The sequence below is a fragment of the Seriola lalandi genome, unplaced genomic scaffold, assembly GCF_002814215.2.
Source record: "Seriola lalandi dorsalis isolate HSWRI2012SDOR001 ecotype SW California unplaced genomic scaffold, Sedor1 jcf7180002054520, whole genome shotgun sequence".
Taxonomy (NCBI): domain Eukaryota; kingdom Metazoa; phylum Chordata; class Actinopteri; order Carangiformes; family Carangidae; genus Seriola; species Seriola lalandi.
Window position 1 is genome coordinate 836,126 of NW_019525073.1, and position 17,241 is coordinate 853,366.

Genomic DNA, 17,241 nt, shown 5'->3' on the forward strand with positions numbered 1-17,241 from the left:
TTGTTTTTAAATGGAAAAAATAGTGGTGCCTGTCTTCTACCTTTTATCTTCCTTTCTGTTTGATAGTTGCACCTCCTGTTGTTAGATCATTCTTTTAAATTTAACAACACACACACACGTACACACAACTCCAAACTACATTCCCTGAATCCTTTTGGCAAAGCAGAATAGATAAAAGATGCCAGATCTTCTAGCCTCTGGTAAGGAATTTACACAGCCTTTGAACATTTACATACTTATTGTATCATTTGCATTTAAAGGTCTTTTTCCTCAGGGAGACCAGGCACATCTCTTGTGCATGTTGCTAAATTGGCTTTGTCCATGTGACGCAACATGATTGTATCCAGCTTGTTTGAGCTATTGACCCATCCTATCTCTACGCTCGACAGGATTTGTCATTAACTGCTTTGAGAGTGTTTCAGCCTAATTTAGCTCAGTGAGCTTTATTGATTTGGTTTTAAACTGTGATTTGTCTGCAACACTTTCTCCTAAGCCCTGAACAGCAACAATCACTGTTTTCAATTAATCTGATTGGAGATGTGTATTCTGTCATGGATTATTCAGCAGTGTTCAGTCTAAAATTCGAAATAACCTTGGGCACAATCCAGGAGATGAACAAAGAGCAACTGTTTTTCTTCAAAAGAGGATTAGCTTCACAAATGTTCTTTATATCTCGCTCACTTTCCTTCACTGCATTCAGAAAGGATTCAGAACAGAGAAGAAAACAACTGGATTTGGGCTATCAGCCTGACTATCAGCATATCTGCAAAGTGACAGGGCCTCTTGGGAACATGGCTTGTTATTTCAAACATGGTTAACCAGAAGTTCCCCGCTGTGTTTTCTTACTTTATTTAACTTTTCTTTACAGCAGCACAATGACACTCCAATAAACTCACTCGTAGGTCACACTGACACCGCAGGCAGTCACAAAAATACACTGCCATTATGAATATGTCCTAGTTGTTGCAAATGGGAAAGAAAAAATACATAGTGAGGCATGTGGAAATCAATGTTAGATAATCACATCACAATGTGCCATGACCACAATTAAGAAGTGAAGGGACATTGCTGCTTTTACAAACAGGAAATACTTCATTATTCATAATGATCCTTATGAAGTACATTTGGTTAAACTGAAACACAGTCCGTTTACAAAAAAAGCTAGTTTGTGCTCCACAGCAAAGTTTATACAAATGCTAAATATTTCAGTCTGGTGTTTGGAAAAAAGGATCACACATGAAAACACAAATGTAGCACTGTAATAGATTTCCCATTAAGATCAACGCAAAAGTAATTTATCTTAAGTTAGCAGGTTTTTCCACTTTCTGCATCATAATTTTAGATATCTGGAAGAGCGGTTTAATATAGTTTTATTATTCAGTTTAAATATACTGTACAAGTTCAAAATGACAGGAGAGGCTGTGTGTGAAAGTACATCAGAAGACTGGGACATAAAAAATGTCATGCAGCATTGCAGGGCTCCTTTACATCTCTCATTTCTGAGCCACCTTCAAATAACGGCAGCACTGCTGACTGAGTCGAAATCCAAAAGCAATTTTCCCTCATGGAAATGGTTCTCTATTGATCCTCATCCTGAATTAATTGGATTCATGTCATGTCTGTGTAGAAATCAAATCATGGCAGAGAATGTGTGTGCACAAGCCAGTGTGTACTGTGTCGGTATGTGTGTGTGAATAGAGTGTGTACATGCGTGTGTGTTTGTGCAAATTCATGTGTCCATACATATGTGTTTATGGCCTCTTCCACCGTGGAAATCAATGAGCCATAAGATGGCTGTAGGTCTGTAATACACTGTTCTTGTCACCTTTGATCAAGGTCAAGAGATGCAATGCGCAGTGCTAACAAAATACTGGTGCACAATTTATTTTGTCAGTGTCATTATGGTGTGGTCCACTACTGTTTACGCAACTCTGGAGGCCCAGTTGGTTTTTTATCAGACCTGCTCGCAGTGTGAACACTTTAATACAGAGGTAGAATGAGCCTGAATCCCAAGGCAAGCTTGGGTTTAATCTTTCAGGTCTGAAATTGAACCCTTGATCTACAATATAAGGTAAATCACTCCTTGTCAATATAATTTAGTTCTGTACCTTCAGAGATGTCCCTCGAGCCGGTGCTTTCCTTGACGTTTTTTTTGCTGTGGTCTCCTGCATCAGCCGGCGCCACAGGAAGCCCCCGGAGCTCCTCTCCCTCACAAGGAGCTGAGGTACTGGGCTCGTCTGCTGCTGAAGCCCTGGAAGGTACCCAAACATTAGCACAGTTAAACTAACACTGAGTGCTGTGTGCCTCATTACGAGTTAATTTCAGCAAAAGGAAGGGGAGGCAGAGTGGCTAGAGGTGGGGGCCGAAATACTTCTTCGTTATCCAAACATGCAAACGCACACTCCCTAAGGTCTGACGGAACACATATTGCTGCTGTCAAACTATTGTGATGTTTTTGAGGGAACTTTTTTGGAACACTAGTTTTCCATACTGGCAGATGTGCATTTTTTCCTCCTCCAAGGACTTTTCTCTCCGTGTTTGTCTGTTTATTGGATAGTTAGCAGATATATGTCAAAACCCAATTAAAATATTTCAGTGAAATTTGTTGGAAAGTGAGGATATGGGCCAAGGAACAAGTGATTAGTTTTTGGTGCCAATTTGATCCATGTACAAAGTATAATTCACCTAAGATAAATCATCTTGTATACTGGATGATGCGCTCTTTTGGATGCTTTTCCTTGCACCACTTTTTCAGTGACATAATTGCAAATGCATAAAGATACTATATACTGCACTTACTTAAATGGAAATGATGTGGCACATAAAGTCCATGACTGTCTACCATAATGTGTATTTTGATGCAATCATGCATTGAGAAAGAGATTAAACATTTCAACATTTCATTTTTTCCATTCACCAAATTATAAATTCAAAGGATTGTTCAACTTTGGTGGAGGTATGGGCTCTATGAGTGCTTCGTTTAATTTTTGTGTGTAGGTTTTGCAGGATCTTTGGTAATGAAACTTCCCCACCCACACAGGCCTTTTAGTGAAACTGCAAATAGCAAATTATTCAGAATTACAAAGTGGATTCTTTTAGGTTATTATTTGTGACAACAATTTCTGCTACTTTATCCATTATGTTGTTTTAATATCTCAGCTGTATGTGACGTTAGTTGTGCTGATATACTTATTCAGAACAACTATTGCAAAGCCATTTGAAAAAAAAAAAGAAATATATATATATATATATATATATATAAAATCACACATCCTGCTTGTTGCTTGAGTTACCTAACTTACCCCTGAGCACTGTCAAATCATTATCTGTCATGCCTGAGGCTTACTATAATCACCACTGCCTTTTTGAACGAGAAAATGACCTGAACCAGCTACTAAAGCAGCCTCTGACATCACAGGGGAAAATATTGTTGACATAGCTATCGCATGGCCTGTGTTTATGCTGCCAGATAGGGATTGTCCTCCCCCACATAACTGATAATATGACATATCCACCGTGTAGGAGAGTCCCACTTACACTAATTAAATCTGTCCCTCTGCTAAACACCACAGCAACAAACCAGTAGCAGCAGCCAGTCAGAATGATGGGCAACTCGCAGACAAACATGACACGCCAGGAGGATAATGTGAATAAAATGCCATCATTTTGAACTGCTGGAGAGGCAGCCTTTCAGACACTTACTTTACATTAAAGTAGGAATAGAAGACGACTATCTGTATTCAACTATCTTGCAAAACATTATCTTTGCTTGTATGGTACAGCACCAAGTGAGCTGTGTATTATGAGCCAGAAAGAAAGGAAAGCATGCCTGGAGCAGACAAGGATAAAAAAAAAACAACAGTGGGCAGTCTGTAGCATTTGTGGTGCCACACACAGAATACTGATAGGTAAGACTCAGCACATAATAATTTACACTGTGTTTGTCAGAAATATATATGCATTTCTTCATTCACTTTATTATTCTTTGTTCATACTAGATATTTCTGAAAACCTCAATCAGGAAAGTAGCTCATTATCATTACAATCTCATCTAAAATTGAAGAATTAAAAAAGTTATATGTACACATAACAATGTATGTAAATATAATTTTATGATTCAGCTATTTATAAATCTGGTCCTAATTCTGGTTGTGTTTGCGCTATGCTCTCCCTGTTTTGCAATAAATGCTCACTACATATCTAGAAGTAGATATAATACTCTGCCAACATGTCATATTACAGCTACTGATAGTAGCGATTTGGTTTTGCAGTGGTGTCAAGCTGCAAAAGACTGCCAAGTATTACTCTGCGGCATTCTCTATGATGCCGGATGATTCATCTCAATCTAAGGAACAAAAATGATCTGCACCCACGTGAAAACAAAATAAAGAGCTATTTGTCAACACATTTCTTACAATAAACTGATCTTTTGTCATTAAAATTGCTTGCGTGCAAAAAGAGTGGAACCAGAACAATAGCTACACAGCTTGTCCGCCTCACTGTATGCATTCATGTCAGGTGTGAGTGATTTGAGCGGTGTAGCTATCGATCCAAGCATATCTTTGCACATCCCTTCACAACTTATCTATGCCTATAAGCCCTGGTGAGTCATATAGCTCAAGGAGAGAGGCAGGAATCATTTTTCAATGCAAATGACACAGCCTGGGGCAAAGCACAGCCTAAAGTAGAAGCTGCCTGAATGCAAATCTCACACCGTTTCCATCCCCTTCAGCTACTGTGCCAGGGCAGTACTGCATGCCACCTGTTTTGCCCCGTCGTCTCTCCCGGGCATAGCTGTTCTTTATAACTGCGCAAGCATTGTGCTGAGCATATTAATGGTTCTTAGATTGTCCTCAGGTAATCAGACTCCCCCACAGACAACTGCCCACTCCTCACATTAAACCACAACGCACCCAGTGATACTGCATAAAGTTGTTCTATACATGACAGACTCTAATTTGATAGTACTCAAAGTATTTGGTCCATGGCTTCTCATCATATTTTTATACATGTTTGCTTTTAATGCTTTTACAGTATCAACGTTTTTTCTTTTGCTTTCACAGCACATCCAACTGAGACAAGCGCAACAAGGTGAGAGATCAAAAAGAAAAAAAGAAAAAAAAGAAAAAAATCGGCTGTTAAAAATAAATGTGTTCTGTAAGCTGCATTAGATGAGTTTCTTCGCAAGGTCAAATCTATAAAGTTCTGCAAAGCAGTAAAAGGGTAAAAAGGTGAAGGCAAAGAAAGAAACTGTTGAACAATTGAGGTAAAGTTATACTCTCCCAGGTTAGAGATCTGTGCAAATAAAACAGATACATGCTACGTTGTCATGGTATCTCTTGTGTTAATCTCTTCCTTGCTGAGGTTCCACACAACGTGTTTAATGAAAACTATCTGTCAAGGGGTGAAAAGTGAAGTCAGGAGTAAATGTTGGCATCAAACACTGAAGCGTGTACAAAACTCACAGGAGAGGAATGCTGCCTTAAGCCTAATAGCTGTAACAAGCTGATGTGCTGTCACTGCAGTGTTAAGAAAAACCCATATTTCTGCAATAACAATCGCAAAGTAATTTAGGCAATATAATTCTAAAACTGCTGACAGATGTGGTGGATGTGCTGACAGTCCTAACACCTTGATGATGGAAAGTGCTATTGATAGCTCTTCTTTAAAAAGGCAGACTATTGACTAAACCAAAGTGGAAATGTGTACTCAGCAGAAATCTCCTTGCATGAGAAATTGCCAAGACCTCACTGTGACTCCATCACACACACACACACACACAAACACACACAAGCACACACAAGCACACACATATGCAGTCATTCATGCACACACTATGCACACAGCAGAAACATATACGCACACATACACACACGCTCACACCTGTGCACAAATGCAGGCCCCCTCTTTTCAACACAGGAAAGCCCACAGGAACTCAACCCCTGAAGTCAACTATCAGTAGAGGTTTCTGAGCACACTTCCTAGACACACAGGTGGGGGGCTTCACCAAAATCAGGGCCCTTGCATGGCTTCATCATGCAGCCAGAGAGGCTGACGGATGATTCTGATAAGAACCCACGAGAGTTTGCAAATATTTTTTCTGGTTTGTTATAGCTTAGATTATTACAACAAATCACATCAAGTAAAAAAACAAAAAACAAAAACAAAAGTATGTTAAGGTTAGTATACTATATTATAATTTTGTATTACAGTCTCTGAATTACTTTAATATGTTTACCATTATCTGGTGTTTTAAGCCACTCAAAACAGATGGTAATGTGTATACCCTGTATGGAAGTGGTATAAGCAAGAAACTACTCTAATAGCATATTTCAGTGTTTATTTCATTTTGTTGTAAACTGACTGAAAAGATCCTGATTGTTTGAGCCAATAAATTGGATGGCTACCCTCCTTACAGAGAGGAGCAGGCAAAAAGACAGTTGCCTTGGAGGAATCAATAAACTATCACCTTATCCTTAACTGTGCTGAGACCTTGGAGCAAACTGTCTTCTTGATTGCATAAAAGATGCAGACTGACTACTCAGCCAGAAATGTGTATTGAGACTACAGTTCATTTCACAATAACAATGATAAAGCCTTTGCATAGCAATTGGATTTTAATGTTTCCATATGTGGATAAAGGAACTCTCATTCTTTAAATCCACAAATATATTTTTTATGTTTCATCCAAAGCACAAAAAATAAAATTACCCCCAATGGCATAAAACCATGCAGTTTGTTTCAGTTTTATGTGGCAAGGTTTTGAGAAATCCACCAAGTGTCAGTTGTGCTGGCTGATTAAACCTCAGGTTGAAGTTTTAGAGAGAACTATGTGAGGTCACCAGACTCCATGTACTAATAAGAATTATAAAAGTGTAATTTGTCCCACCTTAACCCATGTAGCAAAGCTAACAGGCACGGTCATACATGCCCACACAGTCTTGCAGGTCTTATCAGCCAAACTAATTGAAATGAACCTGAGTGCGGGTTCTTTAACTTGAGCCGCCACCCAAATACGATGAAGATTAATTGATTTTTATTTGTGCCACTCAAATCACTAAAAATGACCAAAAACTCAACAGAAACACATATTTCAAGAAACACTGTAAATTCAGGAGTGGTCAGTTCCTGTCATGTAAGTCATAAACAGGTAAAATTCCCTTCTTCACAGTGGGAAAACACACTTTTAGGAATTTAGGAATTAGGACTGAACGATATGCAAAAAAGATCATATCGCGATTATTTTGGCAGATAATGTGACTGTGATATCAGTCACGATTTCAGTTGGATTGCTCATTATCACTGATATAAAAAATCAAAATGATGATTTTGTGATTTTTGCTGAGGTCTGTACCAAACAAGTATGTTCCTTTACATCTGGAGAATATGATTTGTAGGCCGGGGCATCTCTGCAGTACCATAACGCATCATTTATGGAATGTCGTGACACATTTTACCTTTATCAACAAAAAAAAAAATTGCACTTATTATTGCACTTGGCCATAATACAATATTTCGATTAATTAGTCAGCCCTATTAGGAATCATAGTGGCTTAATCCGAATGAATCTGATAACACGTCATTGACAGATGTGCAATTTAAATTTTATTAATTGTTTTGGGTCCTCTGATACGACTAGTGACACTGCTAGATTTGTTATGTTTTTATTGACAGCAAATTTGTAGGTCTGCAGTGTGAAGTTCTTTTTACTCTTGCATGACATTTTTGTGAATGAAGCTTTCCCACAAATGAAGCAGAACAGGCAGCCTTATATTGCAATGTTAGGGAGCGATGATTATGCTAATGATGATCAAATCTCACAAATGCACACCTCCTCATTAACAGGTTCATCAGTCTGAAACAAGCAGTTTATGACTTGTGCAGTTAAGGGAAATTGGTAATTCCAATTTTGGAACACTTGTATAAACAAGCCTCATCGACAAAAGGTAAGAGAATTTTAGGACAAGAATACCAAAATGTTCTTGCATGAGACCCAATGTCCCAGTTGATAATCCTCACACACCTCACTGTCAACAGTTTACATTTGGACCATTTCACCCGTAGATAATAGTTCCAAAAGGCATTTTTTCAAGGCAAACATTTTTACACGCCACAACAGGAAACGCATAGGTGCAATTAATATCATTGATTACCACTGCACTTGAGTTAAGTGTCGCAGTTGAAATTTCCAGGTTTGGAGATTCTGGCTCACTGGAATGGTTTATTGGGTCACTTCATTTAATTAAAGGGGCTATTTGTAAGTTTTATCTGCCACCAAATGCGCTTTGTTTGTGGTACAAGAGGTTATAATACAACCTCCGAGCTTCACTACATATTCAGGGCAGACTATAGTGAGTCGCTATTGGAACGTGACTAGACAATCAGATAGCACTGGGGCTAACTGGTTAGCTTGCTAACTTCAGTAGAAGAAAAGAAGTGATAGAAACAAGAGTCAACATTGCCGTTGCTTTCCACTGCTGGAGACAGTGGAAATGGAAGTGGAAGTAATTTCCATTTCCCTCCACTGTATTGGGGTGGCAACAGAAATCTTAGAGATGGACACTTGGAACTTAAGCAGAGAAAACTAATTGTATTTGCATGGCTACATACCACTGGGGTTACTTGGAAAAATATATCCATTTGTGATTTGAGTGAACTGACTTCATTTATCTGAACACTGCATAATGGAGTATAAACAAGGCTCATCTTATCATACTGTATGCATCATCATGAATTAGGCAACCCTGTGATTTCCCTCTAGAAATGTAACAGCAACATCACTTTATACTTGACATTACCACCTCTAACTGTGGGCGGGACACGCCATCTGTCATATAAATGTTGTACAAATAGATGCAGCGTAACATCACAGTATCGTATACCCACTGTGGTGTGTTTGGATGGAGTGTAAGCATGACATTATCTCAGACATAATGACATGACACTGATGTAGTGTGGTGTGGTGTTGAGTTTACTTTCTCCACCGCCCTTTAGTAATTTTCCCCACACTGTGATAGGAATCAGAGGCAACTTACCAGCTGGGTGACTCAGTAACTGGAACATCTGTCAAAATGAAGAAAACAGCAACCATGAAAAACTATTCCAAAGAAAAAGGAAGCACATATTTGAAAAAAAAAAGAAAAACAACTTTGTCTGATTTTTTTTTTAACTATTTGAAAAGCTGTGAGCTTATGTTGTGACATTTACTCTCTTTTACTTCTTGTATGCCGTAGAACTTTTCAAAATCTAAAAAGTTAACTACCAAAAACTCAATCACACTTGCTTACAAAAGGAAAGATACCTGCTTGTTAAGATGATGAATACAACTGCTGAGCAAGTGTTAGTGAGTCTGAGATAATTAAGCAGACAGTGTAGGTAGGTAGTCACAAATGAAAACCGATTTTCTATGGTGGTACTGTGATGTCAAAGCATAGGTAGGTGCTGTTAAACAAATATCATGATCGATTTCCTTTGGATCCACCATGTAAACTCATGTCATCTGGTGAGGGAGGGAATCAGCTGCTCTCAGCCCTCAATTACATAATAGACCTCCACTACACTCTATTATCAACGCCCAGAATTCCCCTACGCATCTCCACAGCCCACTTAACGGATTACCACACACACACTTGGTAAAAAAGCTTTTTAATTAAGCACTAATCACTACACTTTGTCCAAAAGGACTTGTCCAAGACCTAAATCTCCCTCTTTATCTGGGATTGTAATTACCAGGACCTGTTTGGCAACATTAGGCAGGTAGTAAATATACCATACTTACATCTGCATAATATCCAGTTAAGGGGAGACTTAACTCTGGTTATGAAAAACTGATCAGATTACAATAAGTAAATTAGAAATATCAAATTCACATTTTACAACCAGCTTGCCATAGACAGGTTTTTGTACAGTGATGAAGAAGGTAGTGGTTCAGTGTTCAGAAAGATGACAGTGTACAAGTTCAGAGGATGGAGCGTGTTCATTTTGGTTACAGCGTAGCAACTCGAACCACAAGCCTGTATCAAAGTAATTTCATTCAGTTTCCCAGTATCTGATATTCCCCAGTTTGCCAGATGAGGAGAGGACAATTCTCCACCTTTGTGGACAGTACAGCTGTATTCTATTCAACTGGTACTTTTTTCAATTATATATTACTTTATACATCTACTTCACTACATTTTAGACATATGTATTGATTCTGCCTACATTTAAGCTTATTGTAGCTAGTAGAGGTGGAGCCACTAACTTTAAGCCCCTGCATGCCCACAGTCCCCCCCACACAGGTGTTTTCACTTAGTGTGTTAATTAAGGCCCCCCATCTAATGTTACAATATACTTAGTTACATTTATTTGTCACTATATAAACATTTGAATCCAAAAAATTTTATCAGCTTACTAAATATGACTCTTTGCCAATATGATTCATTACACAACAACAACAAAAAAAAGTTTAGAGTACAGATAGTTTCTTCTCTACTAGCTACAACATTCAAATATTGCTTACGGGTAATGCATAAATATTTATAGTCCAATATTAACAAAACACAATTTAATAACACAACACTCTAAATAAGGATATACATAATGACGTGTTTGATGGTGTATAGCTACATCTGTCCAGTTAGCCGGTTCCAGACTTACAGCTTAGCTTGGTGCCAACTAAAGCTGGCTGTGAAAGATATCAGTAGTTTACCTCCAAACTGATGGCTGGTTGTTTCCACAAACTGTTAGTGTCTGCAGCTGTTAAATACAGAGCAGACGAGTGGGTGTGCTAGTTTTGAAGATGTTAAAAGGCAGCTTTCGCAGAGCTACCGTTAAGACGAATAACGGAAGGTAGCGAGTAATGTTGAGGGACTTTACGGAAGCCGTCGAGGTGTGGAGGGGGAGTAAACCTATTTCAGTTTTTTTTTGTTTTTGTTTTTTGAGAGCCCTTTCCACTTCCAATATCTTGATATTTTAAATTGTTAAAATACTAAAACTGTTAGCTTATTAGTGCAGCTAATTTTCCTTTAATAACTGCACAAATATTTAAAGATATGTACCACCATTTAAACATTAACATTATTTTCAGTAAGGGATGAGTAATTGACGCGAAGTATATACTAAATGTTTTAAATTGCACCCTATGGTATTGGTATACTTATGTACTGAGACATTAAAGTGATTTTTTTTTTTTTAAAAAGTAGTATTCCTGAAAATGTGTTACCTGCAGTAGAAATTGATTCTACATCCTTGGTGGGAATGCCCTCCTGTCCGGCAGGTGGTGAGGTTTTGGGAAGCTGTGTACTGTCTCTCTGTGCTGTCTCACTGTCTTCCTTTTTTGACGCCTGGACAGAGCTGACACAGGCCGAGCTGATCCCTTTACTGTCCGGAAGTTTCTCCTCGTCCGTGCTGTCCTCAAACACGAACTCTTCCCCTTGCTCCTCGTCTTCCTCCTCTTCATCTTCCTTTGGTGGTTGCTGAGATATTGCAGTCGACATAATTCCTGAAAAAGTGACACAATTTTGTTCACCCATTTGAGTTAAAAGTGACACCTATGGTGAAAAAATATGTATACCACATAATCAAAACAAGATTTTTGTATTGAAAAAGATAAGGCACCTTAAAGATCTGAGTGACAGAATGCTACAATATTAGAAATATTGAACAATGAAAATAATGAAGTTTTGCATCCCTTAAAATATTTTTCTACTACAAATCTAAAGTTCACCACTCTTTTCTCCTGCGTTTAATGTGAACCCAGGAGATATTGCTTGAATTATACTGTGACATTAAGACTGTTTAACCTCCACCACTCATCTGGATGAAGGCAGAAATGTAAATGGACTGCAGGAGAGGAATGTTGTCTGGTCTTTATAAACATAGCAAAGCTGCTTAGCAAAACAGTAACATGTAAAATAAGATAAATATCAGTGTTGTACTTAACAACACTGACCTGAAATGAACTCCTCACCCCACACTGTGTTCACAGCAAAACATTAGACTGAAACTCTCCCACCTCTTTAAGAAGTGTTTTATTGAGAGTGGATAAAAATACCCTAAGTTGAACAACTTTTTTCAGTTTGACATAAATGAACTAAACAACTCCACATTTCAGGTGCACAGAGAGAGACGCTCCCAGCACTATAAACATGACATATGGCTGTTGGAAAGACTGTTAGTTAAATCAAAGAGTCTGAGGAGGCTTAGTGGCAGATTAATTAAGATATCCACACACCCACTAATGAAAACATGTGCCCTCAATTACGTGAGAGGCTAATTTCATCTTGTCTTATCAACGAAAAAACAGGTATAACAGCAGCCTAGATGTTTTAGGAATTCATTTGAAAAACAATCAAAATATATCAATACAGTCATACATTAATTGCAAACACATGACATGTTTTACAACAAACGAGCATGTAAATTGCCAGCTGTAACCATGGAAGTTAGATTTGTTGTTAGTATATTTTCAAAATAAAATGGAAATTTTCCATGACACACACACACATACCATGAAGGTATTAAATTGCAGTAATTGTTTCATTATTTTTACAAAGTGGGGATTTTCTATGACACACAGGCTGACTGTTTCTGTACATGTTAGTATTAGCACTCCTGCACCCGGCATCTGCTTTGCATTTTGATTGGCACTGAACTCCTTCCAGCGCTGGAACACTGTTGGGCCTGATAGGATAGTTTGTCAGGCTCCTTCTGGAAAATAATAGCATGGAGCAGAGGCGGCTGAGCAGGCTGCCTGTGCGGGAAAACATCCCTGGAACATGCTGCTTGTGGATTGTAAAATTAATTGTCAGCACTTATTATTTAACCTGGATACAAGGGCTGTCATGATGTCAGTTACGTCTCTCATCATCTTTTACTACTGCTTACTGACATCTCAGTCTGGACATGATGTTTGTTTGCATTGATGTTCAGGAGCAGTGATGGCTTTGAATCCTGAATTACCACCGTTTGTGTTTAAGAAGTCTTTAAACTACATAGGAGTTTTATAAAGAAAACAGCGCTAGCTTCTTAAGAAATTTCTTTTCTGTTTTGTTTACAAGTACAATATGCTGCCTTTGGACCCAGTTACCTCCCCTTTGCCACAAACACAGTTTCTCCAGTCATCCCACTCATTGGTCAAATCAACAATGACTCTTTTGTGGAGGGAAAACTTCTGCTCAGCCTCAGAAAGCATTGTTTCTACATTTCGTCACTGCAGCACTGATTAGCTCACAGGTCATCTGGACCATGGTTTTGCTCTCTATGGTATAGCTCATACAAACTCAGTGTGGAGTATAGCAGCATCCTCTTTTGAATGAATTTTTAAAAACATAAGGTATAAGGTTTAATTGAAATTAATGCCACTATCCTTCCACAGATGGAAGCCATGCTTGTGATGATGGTATTGATATTTTCACATTGTTACAAATCAAGACAGCTGGTGCCTTGTCTAAAAGTTCACTTTGTTAATACTAATCCAAAATCTGGAACCCAAAAGTTTTTCACTTCCTCAGAATCCAAAATGACAGGTATTCTGAACAAATGTCTTTGAGGGAAGGCGTTTGGACAAGCCATCAAACAGACTCCATCTTGGAAAAATAAAGAGCCCCGGGAGTGGTGCTGTGTGAAAGCTATTCTTGAGGGGAAAATAAGATACATCACAGAATAAAGATGAAACCAACTCCTACACACCCTGTCCCTGACCTACATAGAGCTCTCAAAACTCCACTGCTGTGTACCAAATGTGGTAATGAGTCTGTCGAATGTGTACAGAGGAAAGTGAGGTATGAGTGCCCTTGCCTTGGTGATCCGAGGCAAACCAGGTCGCACATTTGCAGTGTACATCCTAACTGGAAACATCAAACGTTATATTGTAGCTTGTTTTAAATGTAGTAGTTCTTGGATTTGCATATTTAGTGGTGTTTTTACATATTTATATTTGCTCCGTCATTTTCTATCAATTCAAATTGTGCAGTCTTTGATTACTCAGTCGGATCTTGTGGGTACTTGGCATCCGATTTATGTTGCATGATTCCATCTCAGCTCCCTATTGTACTTTTATTTATTTCACAAATGCAGTAAGGATGTGTAATCTGCTTTAAAGAACAAAATTAAATTACAGGGTTTAAAAACAGAATGATCAAAAAAAAAAAAAGAAAAAGGGTTTCCTAAACCAGTAACTGTATCCAAAGCTTTCAGTCAGGATTTTGCAAATCTGCTGGGCTGCATATTTAGTTCTAGCCAATGATTTACAGAGAGCTATGTTTGACCAACTACAGACAAACCTCACAGCCATTGGTCAGTGGCAGTCGGGTATATCAATAGACAACGGTAGAGAACAGCAGCTGGGGATGACTGAATAAACAGCACTGAAAAATCTTAACAGAAAGCCACTGAGAGAACCCCCACTTTAGGGTTTTCCTTAACAGAAAATGGCACACAAACACTCCACAGACAATGAGAGAGCAGTGGACCATTGACAACAACAAACAGTGCCAGGCAGAGATGATTCTGCTCCTGGCGCTTGTTCCTTCTTCAGCTTCCCCGAGGACTTCCTATCGAGAGATGCGAATGTGACTCGGCCAATTTAGGAACTGCAAACAGCTCCTTGAGAACAGACGGAATATGTCTTTCTTTGGCTGTCAAAAGGCATAACAATTTGAGTGGGAGGCCGTTCACAGACATTTGTGGATTTCATGGATTCGCTTTTTAAACACAGCGTAGCCCTACCGAAGATTTCCCGACACAGAAGAAGCTAAGCCTATTGCATTATATATTATGAATGTGATGAATATTTTAAATTTAACTTTAAATCAATTCCTGAAGACTGTGTGCCAAAGGCCACGTGGGATATCACATCACACTACAAATAAAAACATGACAAGAAGGTTATCTATGCATATTTGAGAGAGTATGTTCCTACTTTCCTCCTGGTTTACCGTCATGTTGCCACTGTTAAGACATTCAGGGATATATTATTTATTCAGGAGGCAGTCTGGCCTTCATATGCCCTCTGCTGTAGAGGGCAAATCCACTAATGTCTGTCCACAACAGCAGTGATGTGCTGGTGGAGTCACACTAGTCAAGGACACAGTGGGAGTAACCTCCACCTCCCATCTGCCATTTGTGCTCACAGCATAATAGTGTACTGGAATGGGTGTGTGTGCTGTACTGTACAAACAATGAGCAGACATAAGAATGTCCTGAATGTGTTGACCAGACAATGTTTTTTTTTTTTATCCAGAAAAATACTTTTGAAAGCAATAAAATAAATACATGACCAGGTCAGAGGGGTAAAAGTAATTTCTTTGAATAATTCTGACACACAGTTTTTCAGCACATGGCATGTTAAAGATGTGAAATCCTGTAACACAGTGACCATAATGTTGTATCTGCAGAGGCTTTGCGCGGGTCATTGATCACTGCTCAACAAATCAACAAATACCTTTTATAAGCGTCAGTGTTTCTGGATTTTCTGGATTTCAAAACCCAATCACACTCAGTCTTTTCCTTTCTCCCACTTACTTTTATCTTCATCCACATCATTGTGCAAAACCATTGTTATTTTTAACAGCATTATAATATATTATGATACCTCTAAACATTTTGCTACATCATTACTACCATTAGCTGTCTTAAGAATCCATCAGTGGGTGGAGGCTGTGAAGAAACTAAGTATAGCCACTAGGAATTAATGAAAGTCGTCAGTTACTTAAAGGACAGGCAGATACTCTTCTACCCTGGTGTCTTGTTAGTCACGTCACTATTCAGATGTTAGAGAAGTGTGGCTGCCAAACTCATCTGGTATATCTCAGGCAGATATCTATGTCCTGTGAACAGGCTACATATTAAAAGGGATACACCAGCAATTTAGTATCGCACTTCTGTGAAGTTTCAGACGGACTGAAAAAAGAAAATCGGAGCAACAGAGGTCGGGATATCCTGACTTTTAGCTCCTAGTGTGGCTCAAGCTCCAAGGCGTGACCTCCCCAGGGACGACGCAGGAGAGTTGAAGCGAGGGCGCGGGAGGGAGAACCGTGGGGCAAAGAGAGGGGAAAGGAGAGACGTGAGGTGAAGACAGGTGAAAGGGACAGGTGCACTTAATGTTCTGGAAACAATGAGTTAGTTATTGTGGTTTGACCCGCTGATGCTCACTCATCAACACAGCAGTTGGAGTTGCAGCAGTGGATGCAAATAAGGTACTTTAAACCCCATAGCGCCCCTGATTGTTGCAGGTAGCATCTAAGTTCATATCTTTTCTTAGTGTCATAACACAGTCAAATCTAAACACAGAACATTTTTTTCATATTCAGTGTGACCTACACTTCACAAGGGTACAATTATCTCTCAAATAAATGTCCATAAATACACTAAAACTTTGAAAACTCCTGCCCCAATGCCACCCACAGTCAGACACTCCCTGTCTGCCACACGCCCATGCCTTTCAAACTCCACACTTCCAGGTTCCAAGCCCAAGCCGAGATGTTATCATGGTTATTTCCTCAGACATGACACAGTTTCTCCAGAACCACAGAAGACTCTATACTGTTTTCACATGCTGCGTGATCCTCATGACACATTAATGGGGAAAATCAGTCTCATTCTCCTTTAAGATACGGGATTTTAATGATCCAAAGATGATGCTTTTTTTCCTGCTAATTCTTACTTTACATGAAAAGAAAGCTGTTTTTCCTAAACTTTCACTGAAGCTTGGTAACTGTCTGAATTCTCCGCTGCAAGTCAAAGCTCCAGGAAGTTTCCTCTTAGTGCTGATTCGGTGTCAGCCACTTCCTCTGCCTAATTCAGCCTGCTCTTGCTCTAGCACACCAGTGTCACTGCAGTAACTGCAGCTGGGTCCACAGAGTACAGAGGGACAATAGTTATTTGAACTACACTCGTGCGGATCTAAAATGTGACATGTAAACTGCCTCTAACAATTCATTGTGTCTGTTTGAGTTATTGTGCAGCTTCAGGTAGCAAGGCTAACTTTCACTATCAGTACAAAAGAGGCATGTCTGCTCCTTTGACGTGCCACTCGAATGAGATATCATAACATAACAAATTAAAGTTTTCAGTTGTTCTTCAGGAAGTGTCATTCAATGCTTTTAATACTGGACAAATTAAATCTTCCTACAACTTGATGTAAACTCAAGCCCTGGATCTCAGGAGATTATTATGGGTTATTCTTCAGACCAGTGCGGTTTAGTTGCTTTGGCCTTGGAGTTTGTTGTCAGAGGAGCAGACAGGAAATAATACAAGTCA

General features: G+C 39.0%; 1 protein-coding gene across 4 annotated transcripts in view; it reads right to left on the reverse strand.

Moving 5' to 3' along the window:
- Window positions 1–17,241, reverse strand: part of arhgef10la (Rho guanine nucleotide exchange factor (GEF) 10-like a) — a 95,902-nt gene that overhangs the window by 77,106 nt on the left and 1,555 nt on the right. For all 4 annotated transcript variants that reach the window (XM_087175996.1, XM_023414040.2, XM_087175997.1 and 1 more), the window contains exons 2-4: window positions 11,204–11,482; window positions 9,036–9,063; window positions 2,109–2,251 (exon numbers count right to left, since the gene is read on the reverse strand). In XM_087175996.1, coding sequence (XP_087032122.1) covers window positions 2,109–2,251; window positions 9,036–9,063; window positions 11,204–11,477 — 445 coding nt within the window. In that variant the 5' untranslated portion in view covers window positions 11,478–11,482. The remainder of the gene's footprint in view (window positions 1–2,108; window positions 2,252–9,035; window positions 9,064–11,203; window positions 11,483–17,241) is intronic.